Source organism: Stegostoma tigrinum, chromosome 37 (assembly GCF_030684315.1).
Source record: "Stegostoma tigrinum isolate sSteTig4 chromosome 37, sSteTig4.hap1, whole genome shotgun sequence".
Lineage (NCBI taxonomy): Eukaryota > Metazoa > Chordata > Chondrichthyes > Orectolobiformes > Stegostomatidae > Stegostoma > Stegostoma tigrinum.
In genome coordinates this window covers 5,271,670-5,285,613 of record NC_081390.1, presented here as the reverse complement: position 1 = coordinate 5,285,613, position 13,944 = coordinate 5,271,670, and the positions used below count along the sequence as shown (strand labels likewise).

Here is a 13,944-nt window from a genome sequence, read left to right as displayed (position 1 = left end):
TTAGAATGTGGAAGCCTTGCCACACAGAGTGGCTGTAGCATCGATGCAACTAAAGAGAAGGTAGGTACGTCTATGAAAGAGAAAGGAGACTTGTGTGGACCATCAACAGCAACTGCAACCAGTTGAGCGAAACAACCTATTTTCCATGTTGTTAAAATATTACTTTGTAAAAGATTGTTGTCCTCTGAGTTGCAGAGGGATCCCGGTACACTTGTCCATAATCTCAAAAGGCTGTCACACAGGTACAGAGCGTAAGGAAAGCTAATAAAATAAAATGTTGTCATTGGATCAGAAATCAGAATAACATGCAACATGATTCTGCACCCTTGCTCAATGCCTGTCCCCTGTGACACACTACCCAGGCATCAAAGACCGCACCCTGGCACCCACCGAAGGAGTGCTACATGGTTAGCGGTGCTTTTCACAGCTGTGACATTAAACATAGGCACTGGTGCCAGTTTGGGTGGATATAAAAGATCCCATACCACTATCTGAAACCGAATGTGACTTCCTCCAGAAACCCATCTAAAATCATTAAAACAAACACATAGGAACCGGTCATTCAGCACGCTAAGCAGCATCTGGTGAAGGGTCTAGGCCTGAAACGTCAGTTTCCGTGCTCCTGAGATGCTGCTTAGCAGTTTGGTGCTCCCAGTGATACCGTCAGACATCCTCCCTCTGGTTTTATTTATCCTTTCATGGAATGTGTGGAATGCCAGCATTTGTTACTCATCCTGAATTGCCCTTGAATTGGGTGGCAATTGTCTGGCCATTACAGAGGGCAGTTAAGAGTCATTAACATTACTGCAGGCCTGGAGTCACATATAGGCCAGGATGTTTAAGGTCAGCAGATTTCCTAAAGGGAAGGAGATGAAACATATCATACATTTGGTTTGTTTTCTCTAAGTAAGAAACTCAGTGTAACTCAGATAGCAATGATTGGGAGTTTAAAAAGCAGCAATCCCAGGCAAAATCTTGCACTTTAATGCAACACACTTATAGCTGGATTTTACAGCCAGTGAACATCCAGTGAGTAGCCATCTTTTGGGAAGCGAGCTGATCAGAGATGCAACCAGGAGGGCTCTATATCCAATCAGGAATCAAGACCGGGATCTCATGGGATGGAAGGGCTGGGGCTCAAACAGAGTGGTCATGGATTACAAATTTAAATGAACCCTGCCCCCTGAAACTTTTTTTTATAATTGAAGGCTCACAGAAGTCAAAACGTGAACACAAAAATCATTCACCTTCACCAGCACCATCTGCTGCTACCTGCAGTCATTATGCCCTTGTGCCACCTAATTGTACCCCCCTGAAAATACTTCCATATTCCTGCCTCATGCCCAGTGCAGCCTTCCAAGGCAATGCCACCAGCTTTTACATTCGTGTGGGAGTGGCCCTGGCCCAATTGATTTCCAGCTAGAATCCAGCCTATAGAATGATGCAACATACAAATTAGAAGCAGGGCTAGGCCACTCAGCTCTGCTTTACCATTCAAGAAGATCATGATTGGCTTGAGTTAACCCCAATCCTGCCTAGCCCCTTTGTTTATCAAGAATCTAAATGCCTCTGCCTTCACAATATTCAAAAACTTTGCTTCCACCACCCTTTGAGGAAAAAAAGTTCCAAAGACTCACAACTCTCTGTCAGAAAAAAATCCTCCCATCTCTGTATTAGTGTGTGACCCCTTTTATTTAAGCAGTGTGCCCTAATTCTAGATCCTTTCCAAAGAAGAAACCTCCTTTCCTCACCTACCCTGTCAAGACTGCACAAGATCCTATTAGTCTCCTCTTACCACTCTACACTCCAGCAGACACAAACCTAGCCTGCCCAACCTTAGCTCCAGGACAACGCACCCATTCCAGGTTATGTATATTCTCTGAACTGCCTGCAAAGCATTTCTATCCTTCCTTAAGTGAGGAGGCCAAGACTGTGCACAGTACTCTAGGTACGGTCTCATCAGTATCCTGTATAACTGCTGCATAATCTCCAGACTGCTGTGCTCAATTCACCTCTTGATAAATGATAACATTTTATTAGCTTTCCTTATGCTCTGTACCTGTGTGACAGCCTTTTGAGATTATGGACAAGTGTACTGGGATCCCTCTGCAACTCAGAGGACAACAATCTCTTACAAAGTAATATTTTAACAACATGGAAAATAGGTTGTTTCGCTCAACTGGTTGCAGTTGCTGTTGATGGTCCACACGAATCTCCTTTCTCTTTCATAGACGTACCTACCTTCTCTTTAGTTGCATCAATCTAGGCCCGAAACATCAGCTTTTGTGCTCCTGAGATGCTGCTTAGCCTGCTGTGTTCAGCCAGCTTCACACTTTGTAATCTTGGATTCTCCAGCATCTGCAGTTCCCATTATCTCGGAACTGGTCATTCACTTTGTTTGCCACTTGTGGAATCTTACTGCGCATATACCACTAACTGGACCACATTTCAAAAGTTTATTATTAGTTGGTTAGTCACTTGATAACACATAATGTGAGTATTACTGAAAAAAAAAAGAGCCATGCTGTTGTAGCTTTTTGTGCGGCCCTCATCAGGACAGAATTGCAAGAATGTCAAATCTCAAAGTGAACAATGATTTATGCTGCTTGAAAAGAGTGTGCTGATTATTTAGAAAGTGGATTCCAATTGGTCAAGGCATTGCTTTGGGGATGCACCAGGGAATGAATGTCCCCCAAGTTTTTGCTTTGTTGAAAAGGTTTGGTTGCAAAGTGCTTTAGAAATACGACAAGGCACAATACAAACGTGAATGTGTTTGAACAGGATTCTGACACTGCACCAGTTAACCCACTTGAAACAGCTGCACAAACATGGAAATACCCCGACAGTAAACACATCCTCATTATGAGATTGAGTCCACAGCTCTCGGTCTTCACAGTATGGCAAGCCCCTGTGTGTGTACACGTAGAGATTGGACAGGTATTAGATCCCCAAGGACACCGTGAATCACAAAATTGAGAGATGGAATTCACCTTTCTCGCCAAAAATCCAGCGTTTGTGCAGACTTGTTGTGAAGAAGATTGGAGCCTGTGTGACTGACATAAGGAAATCACTGATGGCCAGATTGATAATGAAAGTATTGGATGGACTCTGCAGACTCTTGCTTCTGTGGGGAAAGAGAGGGAAAGACTTTAAAAGATTTTAAAAGCAACAATATCACTTTTCAAACTAGTCTTGTTTCTTTCTCATTTTTGCTTTAGCCAAAAGCAGAGAGAGAAAAAAAAATAGCATTTGACAAGGACTGGGAGGATTTTCTTCTGCACATTTACAACTTCATTCCTTTCTCTAATTATCAGTCACTGTACAAAGTTTAGGATTTCTGTTGACCACTTATTCAGGTGATTGATATATCATAGGATTACAGATAGGAGTACATGAAGGATATACAGCACAGAAACAGACTTTTCCACTCAACCAGTCCCTGCCAGCGTTTATTCTGGTGCCTTCTTCCACCTATATCTATACCTATTGCTTTCCCTTCATTTTCTTATGCATTAACATAACATCCCTACTTTTCCATTCTATCCTCTCAGGAATAAAGCCTAGTGCTTCGTTTGTTTTGCTGAACAGCCTCAAAAATGAAACATTGCACAGAATGAGGACATAATGTTTTCAGCAGGCCAGTGAAAAGTTCCGTTTCTTTCAGATGATTTTGACAAATCCATCCGCAGGTCTCAGCCCCTATCTTTGCCATCTATTAGCTGGCGTGACCCCTCATCTCTCACTGAACTCTTGCAAACCCTTCAATGAAGGAGCCGCCTGAAGAGTCTGATTTTGACTCCTGAGCAGTAAACAAAGTCCAATTTCAACCAAGACTTTACAAAGATAAGCAGACTTGCATTTATGTAGTGTCTGTCATGACTTTAGGATGTCCAAATTAGAGATAATTGAGTACTTTTGAAGTGTATTCACGTTTGTCTTGAGGAAATGCAGCAGCCAATCTCAACACAGTGAGGTCCCTCAAATACAAATGAATGAAATGTAATCTGTTTGTAGTGATGTTGCTGGATGGAGAAATATTATGCAGGACAACAGTAAAATTTTTCTTTTCCCCTTCAAATAATGCCATGGGAAAAGATGTCGCTTGCACCGTCAGTTTAGTCTGCCATCTGACAGACCATGCCCCCAACAGTCCATTGCCCCCTGAGTGCCATGCTGAGGTATATCAATATGTCAGTGGCTTACTGGTTAGCACTGCTGCCTCACAGCACCAGGGTCCAGGTTCAAGTCCACCCTCAGGCAACTGTCTGTGTGGATTTTGTACATTCTCCCCGTGTCTGCGTGGGATTTGTCTGCATGCTCTGGTTTCCTCCCACTGTCCAAAGGTGTGCAGGTTAGGATGGATTGGCCATGCTAAGTTACCCCATAGTATCCAGGGATGAGCGGGCTATGTGGGTTAGCTATGGGAAATGCAGGCTTACAGGGATAGGGTGTGGTGGGAGGGTCAGTGTGGACTTGATGGGCTTAATGGCCTGTTTCCACGCCATAGGGATTTTATGTGCTCAAGTCACTGAATGGAGCTTGAACCCATGGCCTCACATAGCTGAGGGGTATTTCCATACTCCAGCAGAGCTGAAATCTCAGAAAGGAGAAAGTGCAGAGGAATGGGATCCATTCAATAGTTTTTGCAGACAGCCAGCAGGGACTTAACATGACCCTGGCTATAGGTCACCCACCGTGCTGTAAATTATTCTACTCTATTAAAGCACATAAAGCATTTAGATGGTTTCACACAGTCAGGATATGCGGTCAACGTTTTAGGACTGAGATGTGGAAGGAGGCACACTGACAGAATTCTGAACTATTCACATTCGGAAACTCAGGGAGCTGTGGATGTTGAGCACATTCATGACAGAGATCGATAGATTCTTGCATACTGAAGGAATCAAGAGATAGGGAGTTAGTGCAGAAGAGTGGAGTCCATAATGATGGGGTCCTGTGGACAAGTCCATCTCTCATTTCTCAGGTCCACACTTTCGTGGTGTAGGTCAGTTGATGTGGCAGAAACCAGATCCTTTTCAAATCTGTACAGCTTAGTATCACATCTTTTACTCACGGAATCACTGGGGAGGTATTCGCTTACTGTGTAACTAAGCCTTTCATCTCCATATCCACGTGGATACACTTGGAGGAATTTTAATAGCCTCCCTTTGGAGGCAGAGGGGATGTTGAATCAGGAGGGAAGGTGCCAGCTGGGCCCTTCCACCTTCCTGCCTAAACCCCAATTAAATTCACATTATGGGAAAGCTATTTGAGGGCATTGTCCTGCTGGAGTGGGGATTAATCCTAGCACTGAACAAGGAGGCTGTTTGGGAATGGAGTCAGACATGTAGGAAAAATGTGGCATCATTTACAGGATCCTGGGACCTTTGTTTAAATGCACTCATTTGAGTGATTGAGGGACCTGGCATCGGGGCTGAGGAGGGCCACTCAAAGCCAGGCCCCTGCCTGTACATTGTCCATCCTGGTCCCTCACAATACCCACCGTCTGACCTCTTTCCATCCAACTACACTTGTTCCATTTTGATTAGGTCATAGCTTAAGAATGCACAATAAATCATTTAGGACTGAGATGAGGAGAAATTTCTTCACCCGGAGACTGGTGAGCTTGTGATTCTCTGCCACAGAAAACCGGTAAAACCAAAACATTGAATGTTCACAAGAAAGTGTTAGACATTATTCTTAGGGCTAAAGGTGTCAAAAAGTACGAGGAGAAAGCAGGAACAGTGTACAGAGTTGGCTGATCAGCCACGATCCTATTGAATGGTGGAGCAGGCTTGAAGGGCTGAATGGCCTACTCCTGTTTCTATTTTCTATGTTTCCTGGAATCCAGTCACAATGCAGTCTCTGATTGGCCAGCAACTCTAATAGGTGGAGGTCCACCTGCATAAGTCCTTGTTCCTGGGAAGACCCTCATTGCCCAGGTAAATGCTTGAGAGGCACTTAATTTTTGAGGGCCTCCCTTAAATGAGGTGACACGGGAGACTCACTGGTTCTGTAACTGTTGAGTGACACCTGCATCATTCCCATGTAAATGCCTCCCTTCATTTTTCGAGAACATCCAGGGAAGGAAAAACCCCACTCGTAGACAGAGGATATTGGTGGTCCGAGGGGCTTGTTCCTGTGATGTATGATACTACTGTATTGTACTGGGGAGACTGCGAGTGCGTAGTGTAACATGATGCCTGGGGGAGGTGCGCACATGTACCTGCAAAATGCGTAGATGACCAGGAAGTTGCCCACCATGCCAGTGATGCCCACTGCTAGAATTACTGCTCCAGTTGTGTAGTGGGCATGATCTGGTACATTCACTGTAGGAAAGGCGTGATGATAATTGACATCTGTCACCGACTCCTCCTGTAATTGGAGAAAGAAGGAATGAATCATGCAGGTCCCCAAAATATACAGAACTCAAAGCTTTGACGGAGGAATGTCTGGGCAAACCAGGGAATTCCTGATAGACATCATCTCAATGTGCAAAGGTGATTCTACACCTTGAGTCAATAATTTTCCACTTTCTATTTTTAAGTCAATTTTTTTTTAAAATTCTCTTTTTGGAAATAAATTTAGCGTAAAGGAACTCAGCTTCTGATTTTATACTTGACTGTTTTATAGATTTTTTAAAACATGCTTTCCTACTTCGATGTTACTTTTCAAGTTGAAGTGTGCACAGATATTTTAAAGCTTATTTTGATGCTAGTACTGCTTATAGCAGCAGATATTAAGGTCTCAATATGGCAGAATCCCTGGAGGAGTACAAAAAGAGCAGCGAGGATCTTAAAATGAAATTAGGAAAATAAAGGGAATGCATGAGATAGCATTGATTGGTAGAATTAAGGAAAACCCACAGGACATTTTTTTTAAATAAATAGAAAGGAAGAGAAATACTAGGAAAGGGTAAGGCCCACTAGGGACCAATGAGGTAGTGTGCGTGTGGACCCAGAAGATGTGGGGCACAGTTCTCAGTGAGTACTTTGTGATATATATATCAGGGTGAGGACTGTGAAATATTAAAAGTAATAAACATTGAGAGAGAGGAAATATGTCCAGCAATGGTCTCCTTGCTCTTGTATTCTGTGCCTCAGCTAATAAAGACATGTACTCCAAATACCTTTTAACCAACTTATCTACCTGTCCTGCTATCGTCAGCGATCTGTACTTTGTGCAGTTCTGGATATCACATTATAGGAAGAACATCATTGCACTTTACAGGGTACAGAAGAGATTCACCAGGATGTTACCTGTGTCGGAAGGTCTGAATTATGAAGAAAGATTGGATGAGTTGGAGTAGCAAAGGTTGAATGGACACTTGCTAGAGGTATATTAGACTGTGAAAGGCATAGATATTGTGGATAGGAAGACACTTTTGCATTATTAGCGGGATTAATGACCAAGGGCATAGATTAAGGTTAAGAGGTAGAAGGTTAAGAGGCCAGGTGAGAAACTTTTTTGACCAGGGTGCAGTGGAAGACTGGAACACACTACCTGAAAGAATGGTTGAATCAGAAACTCTTGTAACACTTAAACGATATTTAGATATTCAATTATGTTGCCATAGCCTCCAGAATCTCAGCTAAAAGTTGAAAAATGGGATTAGTGTAGCGACTAGTGAAGTAACAATGAGCTGAGCTGCTCCCTCTGTAAATGTCTCTGAAAGTATGAGACCACTGGACTTTAAAGCGGTCAGAAGGTACGGCCATTCCAGGTAATTTCTCAGTAGCTCTCTCCAAACATCCCTTTCATCGTTCCCAACTGGATTTCCTTCTGTTCACCCCTCCCGGAAAAATCCCTTCTCAATTCACTTGCAGTGGTGCTTTCCAACTTTCCCTTATCTGGCCTTTGTCACTTTCTCTGCCACGCAAACTCTGAAGCAATCAAACTGCTCAATCCAACACTCACCTACGCTTTTGATACCCATGTCCAGAGTAATATCCTTACCCTCTCCTACACTGGTACTCCCACAAGAATGGTCTCCAGACCTGAATACAAAGACATGCATCCCGTTACTATTCACTCTCAAAGATGCCCAAACATGGGAGGTGTTGGTATAGAGGTAATGTTTCTGGATCAACAATGCAGCCATCCACAATAATACTGCAGGGATATCAGTTAAAATCCCACCATAATGGTTGCTGGAATTTACATTTAAATCAATAAATCTAAATTAAACCTAATCTCTGTAATGGTGGCCATGAAACTATCATTATCTTAAAATCTCACGTGGTTCACTCATGCCCTTTAGAGATGGAAATCTGTCACCTTTCTCTGCTCTGGCTTATATATGTCTCCAGACCCACAGCAATGTGTCTGACTCTTAACTTCCCTCTGAAATGATCTAGCAGGCCACTCATCTCAAGAGCAATTAGGGAAGGGCAAACTTTGAAAATAAACAAAACAAATGAGTCTATTTAAATACTATTTTCCCCTAGCATGTTAAGGCTGTGTGCAAAGATTCTGTCACAGCCCAGTTAGCTCATTTTGAAGACAGCCACACTCTTAATCCAAAGTTCATTATTCAAATCCTAATTAGATAATACATTTCTCATATTTTAAAAATATTGATTTTTACTAACTTTACCAAAAATGTCACCATCCACAGTCTCTCGGTTAATTGGATGTTGAGTATCACATTTATTGAAATATCCTGATCATTGTGGTGGTAAGATTTGATAACTATGCAGATAGATCTTTGAGGCAGGTAGTGATATTACTGTGACCTCACTGGCTATCTGTTATTGTTTTGTAGTCAGAGCTTGGAGTCTTGCCAGCTCAGAACATGTTGCCCTGTAGCCTTATCATCATCCACAGTGTGACATTAAGCATAGGTGAACTATTGCCAAGATATCTAGTTTCAGCTTATGTTAATATCTGAAGAGCCCACGTGAACACAATCAAGCAATTATATTACCTCAATATTCATTGAATTGTCGGAAATATACTTTAGAGGGAACAGTTGTTAGCTGAAGTGTATATAAGTTACGAATGGTACACTAGTATTTGTCTGTGTCAAGCCAACTTGTTTAAATACAGCAGTTCAACTCTCTGACACTGAGCATGTGCTCCCCCTGGTGTTGCAGCATAGGTAAATACAACCTTCCTGGAATAATGTTAACAAACTGAGTCAACAACATAGCCAAGGACTTTGGAAGGAAAGCAAGGTTGGAGGTGGGATGGCAGTTTGCAGGGGCAAGAGAGAAATGGGTGAGATTTTGTGGATTTGGATGATGATGGTAAATTTGTAAAGGAGGGAGACAGTATCAGAGGACAGGAAACTGTTCATAAAATCAGTCAGCATGGGAGCCAGCAGGGAATAATTGGGCAATCAGCACCATACAGGCTTAGGATCAAGGGAGCAGGCTGTGGGCCTCATGAGCAAGATGAGCTCAGAGAAGGCATAAGGAAATAGTAGAATGAAATCGGCGAAAGATCTGAATGCAGGAATAAAACAGGAGCTTTGGGTCAGTGAGCTGGGGAAGGAAATTAAATGGAAGAAGTAGCTGAATAGATGGTCTCACTCTTTGTAACAAACACATCCATAGGTTCTGTTCTATTCACTTGTTGATGGAGAAGGGGAGGAAGAAAAGGTGAGTATTACACTTGCATTCTCAGAAGCTACAAGGGTGATAAATAGTTTTGACAGAAATGAATCAGATCTACCAATGCTTTTTTCCTGCTTTATTTTTGGTGGGATGTGAGTGTCACTGGCAAGGACAACATTTGTTGCCCTTCTCTAATTGTCCTTGAGCTAAATACCTTGACTAACGATTTCAGAGGGCAGTTGAGGGTCAACCACATTGTTGTAGCTCAGGGATCGCATGAAGGCCAGACCAAGTAAAGATGGCAGACTTACTTCCCTAAAGGACAGGAGTGAACCAGATGAGTTTTTACAACAAATGATGATAGCTTCACCTTCATTATTACAAAGACTAGCTTTCAATTTCAGAATTTATTGGACTTAATTTCCACCAGTTGCTGTAGTGGGATTTGAAGCACTATCCCAGAGCATTGGCCTGGACCTTTGGGTTTTGAGTGCATTGAAATTACCGTTACTCCACTGTCTTCAAAGTGTTAAGTTAACTGATGTTCTATATTGGGGTTTGATGTTTCTGTGGTGATTCTGATATTCAGGAACAGTCATGCCAGCAGCCAGAGTATGGGTCAAGTGTGCATGTAATTGATCTGCCACATTTAGAACATAAGAACATAAGACTTGAGAACCAGGAACAGGAGCAAGCAATTCACTCCCTTAAATCTGCTCTACCATTTGATATGATCATGGCTGATCTTATCTTTGCCTCAACTCTACTTTTTTGCCTGCTATCCTTAATGCTGTGTAGTGAATTCCACAGATTCATGATTCTTTGAGAGAAGTTATTTTTCCTCATCTGTTTTAAATTGTTACCTTACCCCATTTCCTAAAACGATGACCCCCTCGCTAGATTGCCCCACATGAGGAAAATTCCTCTCTGGTCCACTTTCTCAATACCCTTTAACATCTTATACAGCTCAATTAGAACTCCTCTCATTCTTCTAAACTCCAGAGAATATCGGCCTAAACTGCTCAATATCTCTTCGAAGACAAGCTCCTCAAATCTGGAATCAATCTTGTGAACCTCCTCTGAACTGCCTCCAAGGCAACTACACCTCTCCTCAAGTAAGAGGACCCAAATTGTATGCAATACTCCAGGTGCAGTCTCACTAATGCCTAGTACTGTTGCAGCAACAGTTCCCTACTGTTATACTCTATTCCTTTTGCAATAAATGCCAAAATTCTAAATTCTGTCCTCATTACCTGCTGCACCCGCACTGTAGTTTTTTGTGAATTCATGCAAAGGGACACCCAATTCCCTCTGCACTGAAGCACCCTCAAGTTTCCCTCTGTTTAATTATCAAGTTGCCTTTCTATTTCTCCAACCAGAATGGACAATTTCACACTTACCACATTAAACTGCATCTGCCAAATGCAGTCCCATTCATCTATCCTATCCAAATTCATTTGTAAATATCTTATTTCTTCATTGCAACTTACCCTCCCACCTATTTTAATATTATCTACAAATTTGGCTGTGGTACCTTCAATCATCTCAGCATTTTGGGTTCTGGGGTTCCATGACCGAACCACTCCAATAAAATTTATTTTCCTTCCATAATACTGTTATGTGTTCTGCTATAACATGATAGTAGTGTTCCTGCACAACACCTTTTTATAGAAAATCATTCTATAGAAACAACGGGGCCTATGGGAAAAGCAGGTTTAGGGGCAGACCAGCCAAATATATCACTCAAAATTGTTCAATAATCACTCAAGAGCCTAACACAAAGGACGACACAGTTTGAATAAATATTTAATTCATATTTGATAATGAAATAAAAGTAAATTTAACATCTTATCTTTAAAAAATGTCAAGATGGCTTTATAGGGGAGGAGGTTTTGAGCTTACTCTAGCATTAATGCAGGGCTGAGCGTTGTCACTATCATCATCATGATCACATACAGTTGTGGTCACAAGGTTAGGGTGAAAAATAGTTAATCCAGAAGCAGACGGCTTTAGTTCATTGTCTTCTGACTGTTTCCTGGGGGTTGGTTTAATAAAGATATCCAGTTTTTGCTGCTTAGTCCTTTTAATTCTTTCATGAAGAAGCTGTTCATTGGGTGCCAAGTTAGATCTTATTCCATGAACTGCTCCCCTGCTGCATTCTGCATTGTAATCGTTGTCCTCTAAGAGCTGCAACTGGCCTCAATTTCCCTCAAGATTGAAGACAAAACAGAAGTGGAAAGTTGTCGTGGTGCTGTGTCTTAGATTTCATCTCCTTCATCTCCAGCTTCCACTTCCCACTCAGCGACAAGATGTTGTAGATCAGCTGTAGGGAGGTCTTCACAGTGGGACTCAAGCAGCTCTTCAACATTCTCACTCTCCATTTCTTCAAATCCAACTTGCTTTGCAAGGTCAGCACAATGTTCTCTGATTCTTGGGAGCTTCTCTGATGGATCAAAGGTTTTAAAATCTTGGAAAAAATCTGGGAGAAGCTTCCACCAAACTGCATGCAGGTAGTCTTTACTGACATCACCCCAGGCCTCCACAATAATGTCAATTACATTCTTGATGTTAAAGCTCTTCCAAAATTGAAAAACACTGTCCTTATCCCCCTCAGTGGCTGCAAACAGCCTCTTCATTGTGTGCTTTAAATAATAAGCTTTAAAAGCTGCTATTGCACCCTGGTCCAAGGGTGAAAGGAGAGAGGTTGTGTTTGGGCGTAGAAATGGCACTTTGATGTTTTCAGAAAGGGTGGGAGGATGGCCTGGCGCATTATCCAGGATGAAGAGAACCTTGAAATCCAAATTCTTTCTCCTGCAATATTTTCTAAAAATATCTTTCAAAACATCAAAAATAAGCCCACCGATGGAATTGCATTATAGCCAACACAAGTTTGCGTTTTAGAAATAGCTTTCCTCTATTCATCAGTCACATCATAGCTAGTTCACTTTGATGGAACACGTGTTATGGCAGAAATCCCCTGTACCACAACAGGCCTTATTGAGCTCATGAATGAAATTTGATGTGACTGTGGTCATGAACAATTAACCATCTTCATTCTTTATGATCTCTCGACAGCCTTTTTACACAGTTATCCCACCCTTGCTTTCTTTCTCCAACACCTCTCCTGCCCTTTCTTCTGTTAGGGACTGCTTTTACCTGTTATTTTGTGTTATTTCTCATCTACATACACACTCTTCGTGACATTTTTGTAAAGCATTGGATTCAAAATCCAGCCCTACCTCACTGCTGTTTTTCATGAACCATCCCACCGCCACAGATATGTCATACAGTCCGTACGACATCATCCTTGTACAGCTCTTAATCTCCTCCAATGAACTACTTGGCAGACAGAGCTTGGTGCCTTTGTTCCTGCCACAAGCACCACCCCAAGCCATGAACTTGACCTCACTCCCTGATCCCTGCCTAAGGCCGACCTGAACTTGCTTCACTGAGTCCCAGGCAATCTTATCACTAGGACCATCTGCCTCAATATTGTCAGTCGCCAAGATATTGAAATTCACCAAAGACCCTCAGACACCAAACCCATGACCACTTCCATCTAGAAGGACAGGGAAGCAGGCTTAAGGGAACACCACCACCTCCAAGTTCCCCTCCAAGCCACTCATCACCCTGCCTTGGAAATATATCGTCATTCCTTTCACCATCACTGGGTCAAAATCCTGGAATTCCTTCCCCAATGGTATTGTGGGTCAACCTGCAGCAGGAGGACTACAGCGGTTCAAGAAGGCAGCTCACCACCACCTTCTCAAGGGCAACTAGGGATGGGCAAGAAATGCTGGCCAGCCAGCAACACCCACATCCCACAAATAAATCGAAAAATAAAGCCAACCATCTCAGATCCTGCCTCAGTTCACCTGCTGCTGAAATCCCCAATCATGCTTTCATTACAGCAACGAAATGCCACATTTGTATAGTGCCTTTAATGGAGCAAACAATCCCACAGCACTTCAGACAACTATTGCCAGATAATATAAATCCTTGTTAGGCCACATTTGGAGTACTGTGTGCAGTTTTGGTCACCACACTACCAAAAGGATGTGGATGCTTTGGAGAGAGTACAGAGACAGTTCACCAGGATGTTGCCTGGTCTACAGGGCACTGACTATGAGGAAAGGTTAAAAAAAAACTAGGATTGTTTTCACTGTAAAGACAGCAGCTGACAGAGGTCTACAAAATTATGAGGGGCATAGATAGGGTGGATAGTCTGATGCAATTTCCTAGGGTTGAAGTTGCAATAACAAGGGGGCACAGGTTCAAGGTCAGAGGGGGAAAATTTAAGGGAGATGTGAAGTCTTTCACACAGAGAGTGGTAGTGGCCTGAAATGGGTGGTGGAAGCAGACACGTTGAAGACATTTAAGAGGCACC

General features: G+C 42.5%; 1 protein-coding gene across 4 annotated transcripts in view; it reads right to left on the bottom strand.

Moving 5' to 3' along the window:
• Nucleotides 1–13,944, bottom strand: part of opn4a (opsin 4a (melanopsin)) — a 101,637-nt gene that overhangs the window by 68,239 nt on the left and 19,454 nt on the right. For all 4 annotated transcript variants that reach the window (XM_048563752.2, XM_059640357.1, XM_048563751.2 and 1 more), the window contains exons 2-3: nucleotides 6,227–6,375; nucleotides 2,991–3,124 (exon numbers count right to left, since the gene is read on the bottom strand). In XM_048563752.2, coding sequence (XP_048419709.2) covers nucleotides 2,991–3,124; nucleotides 6,227–6,375 — 283 coding nt within the window. The remainder of the gene's footprint in view (nucleotides 1–2,990; nucleotides 3,125–6,226; nucleotides 6,376–13,944) is intronic.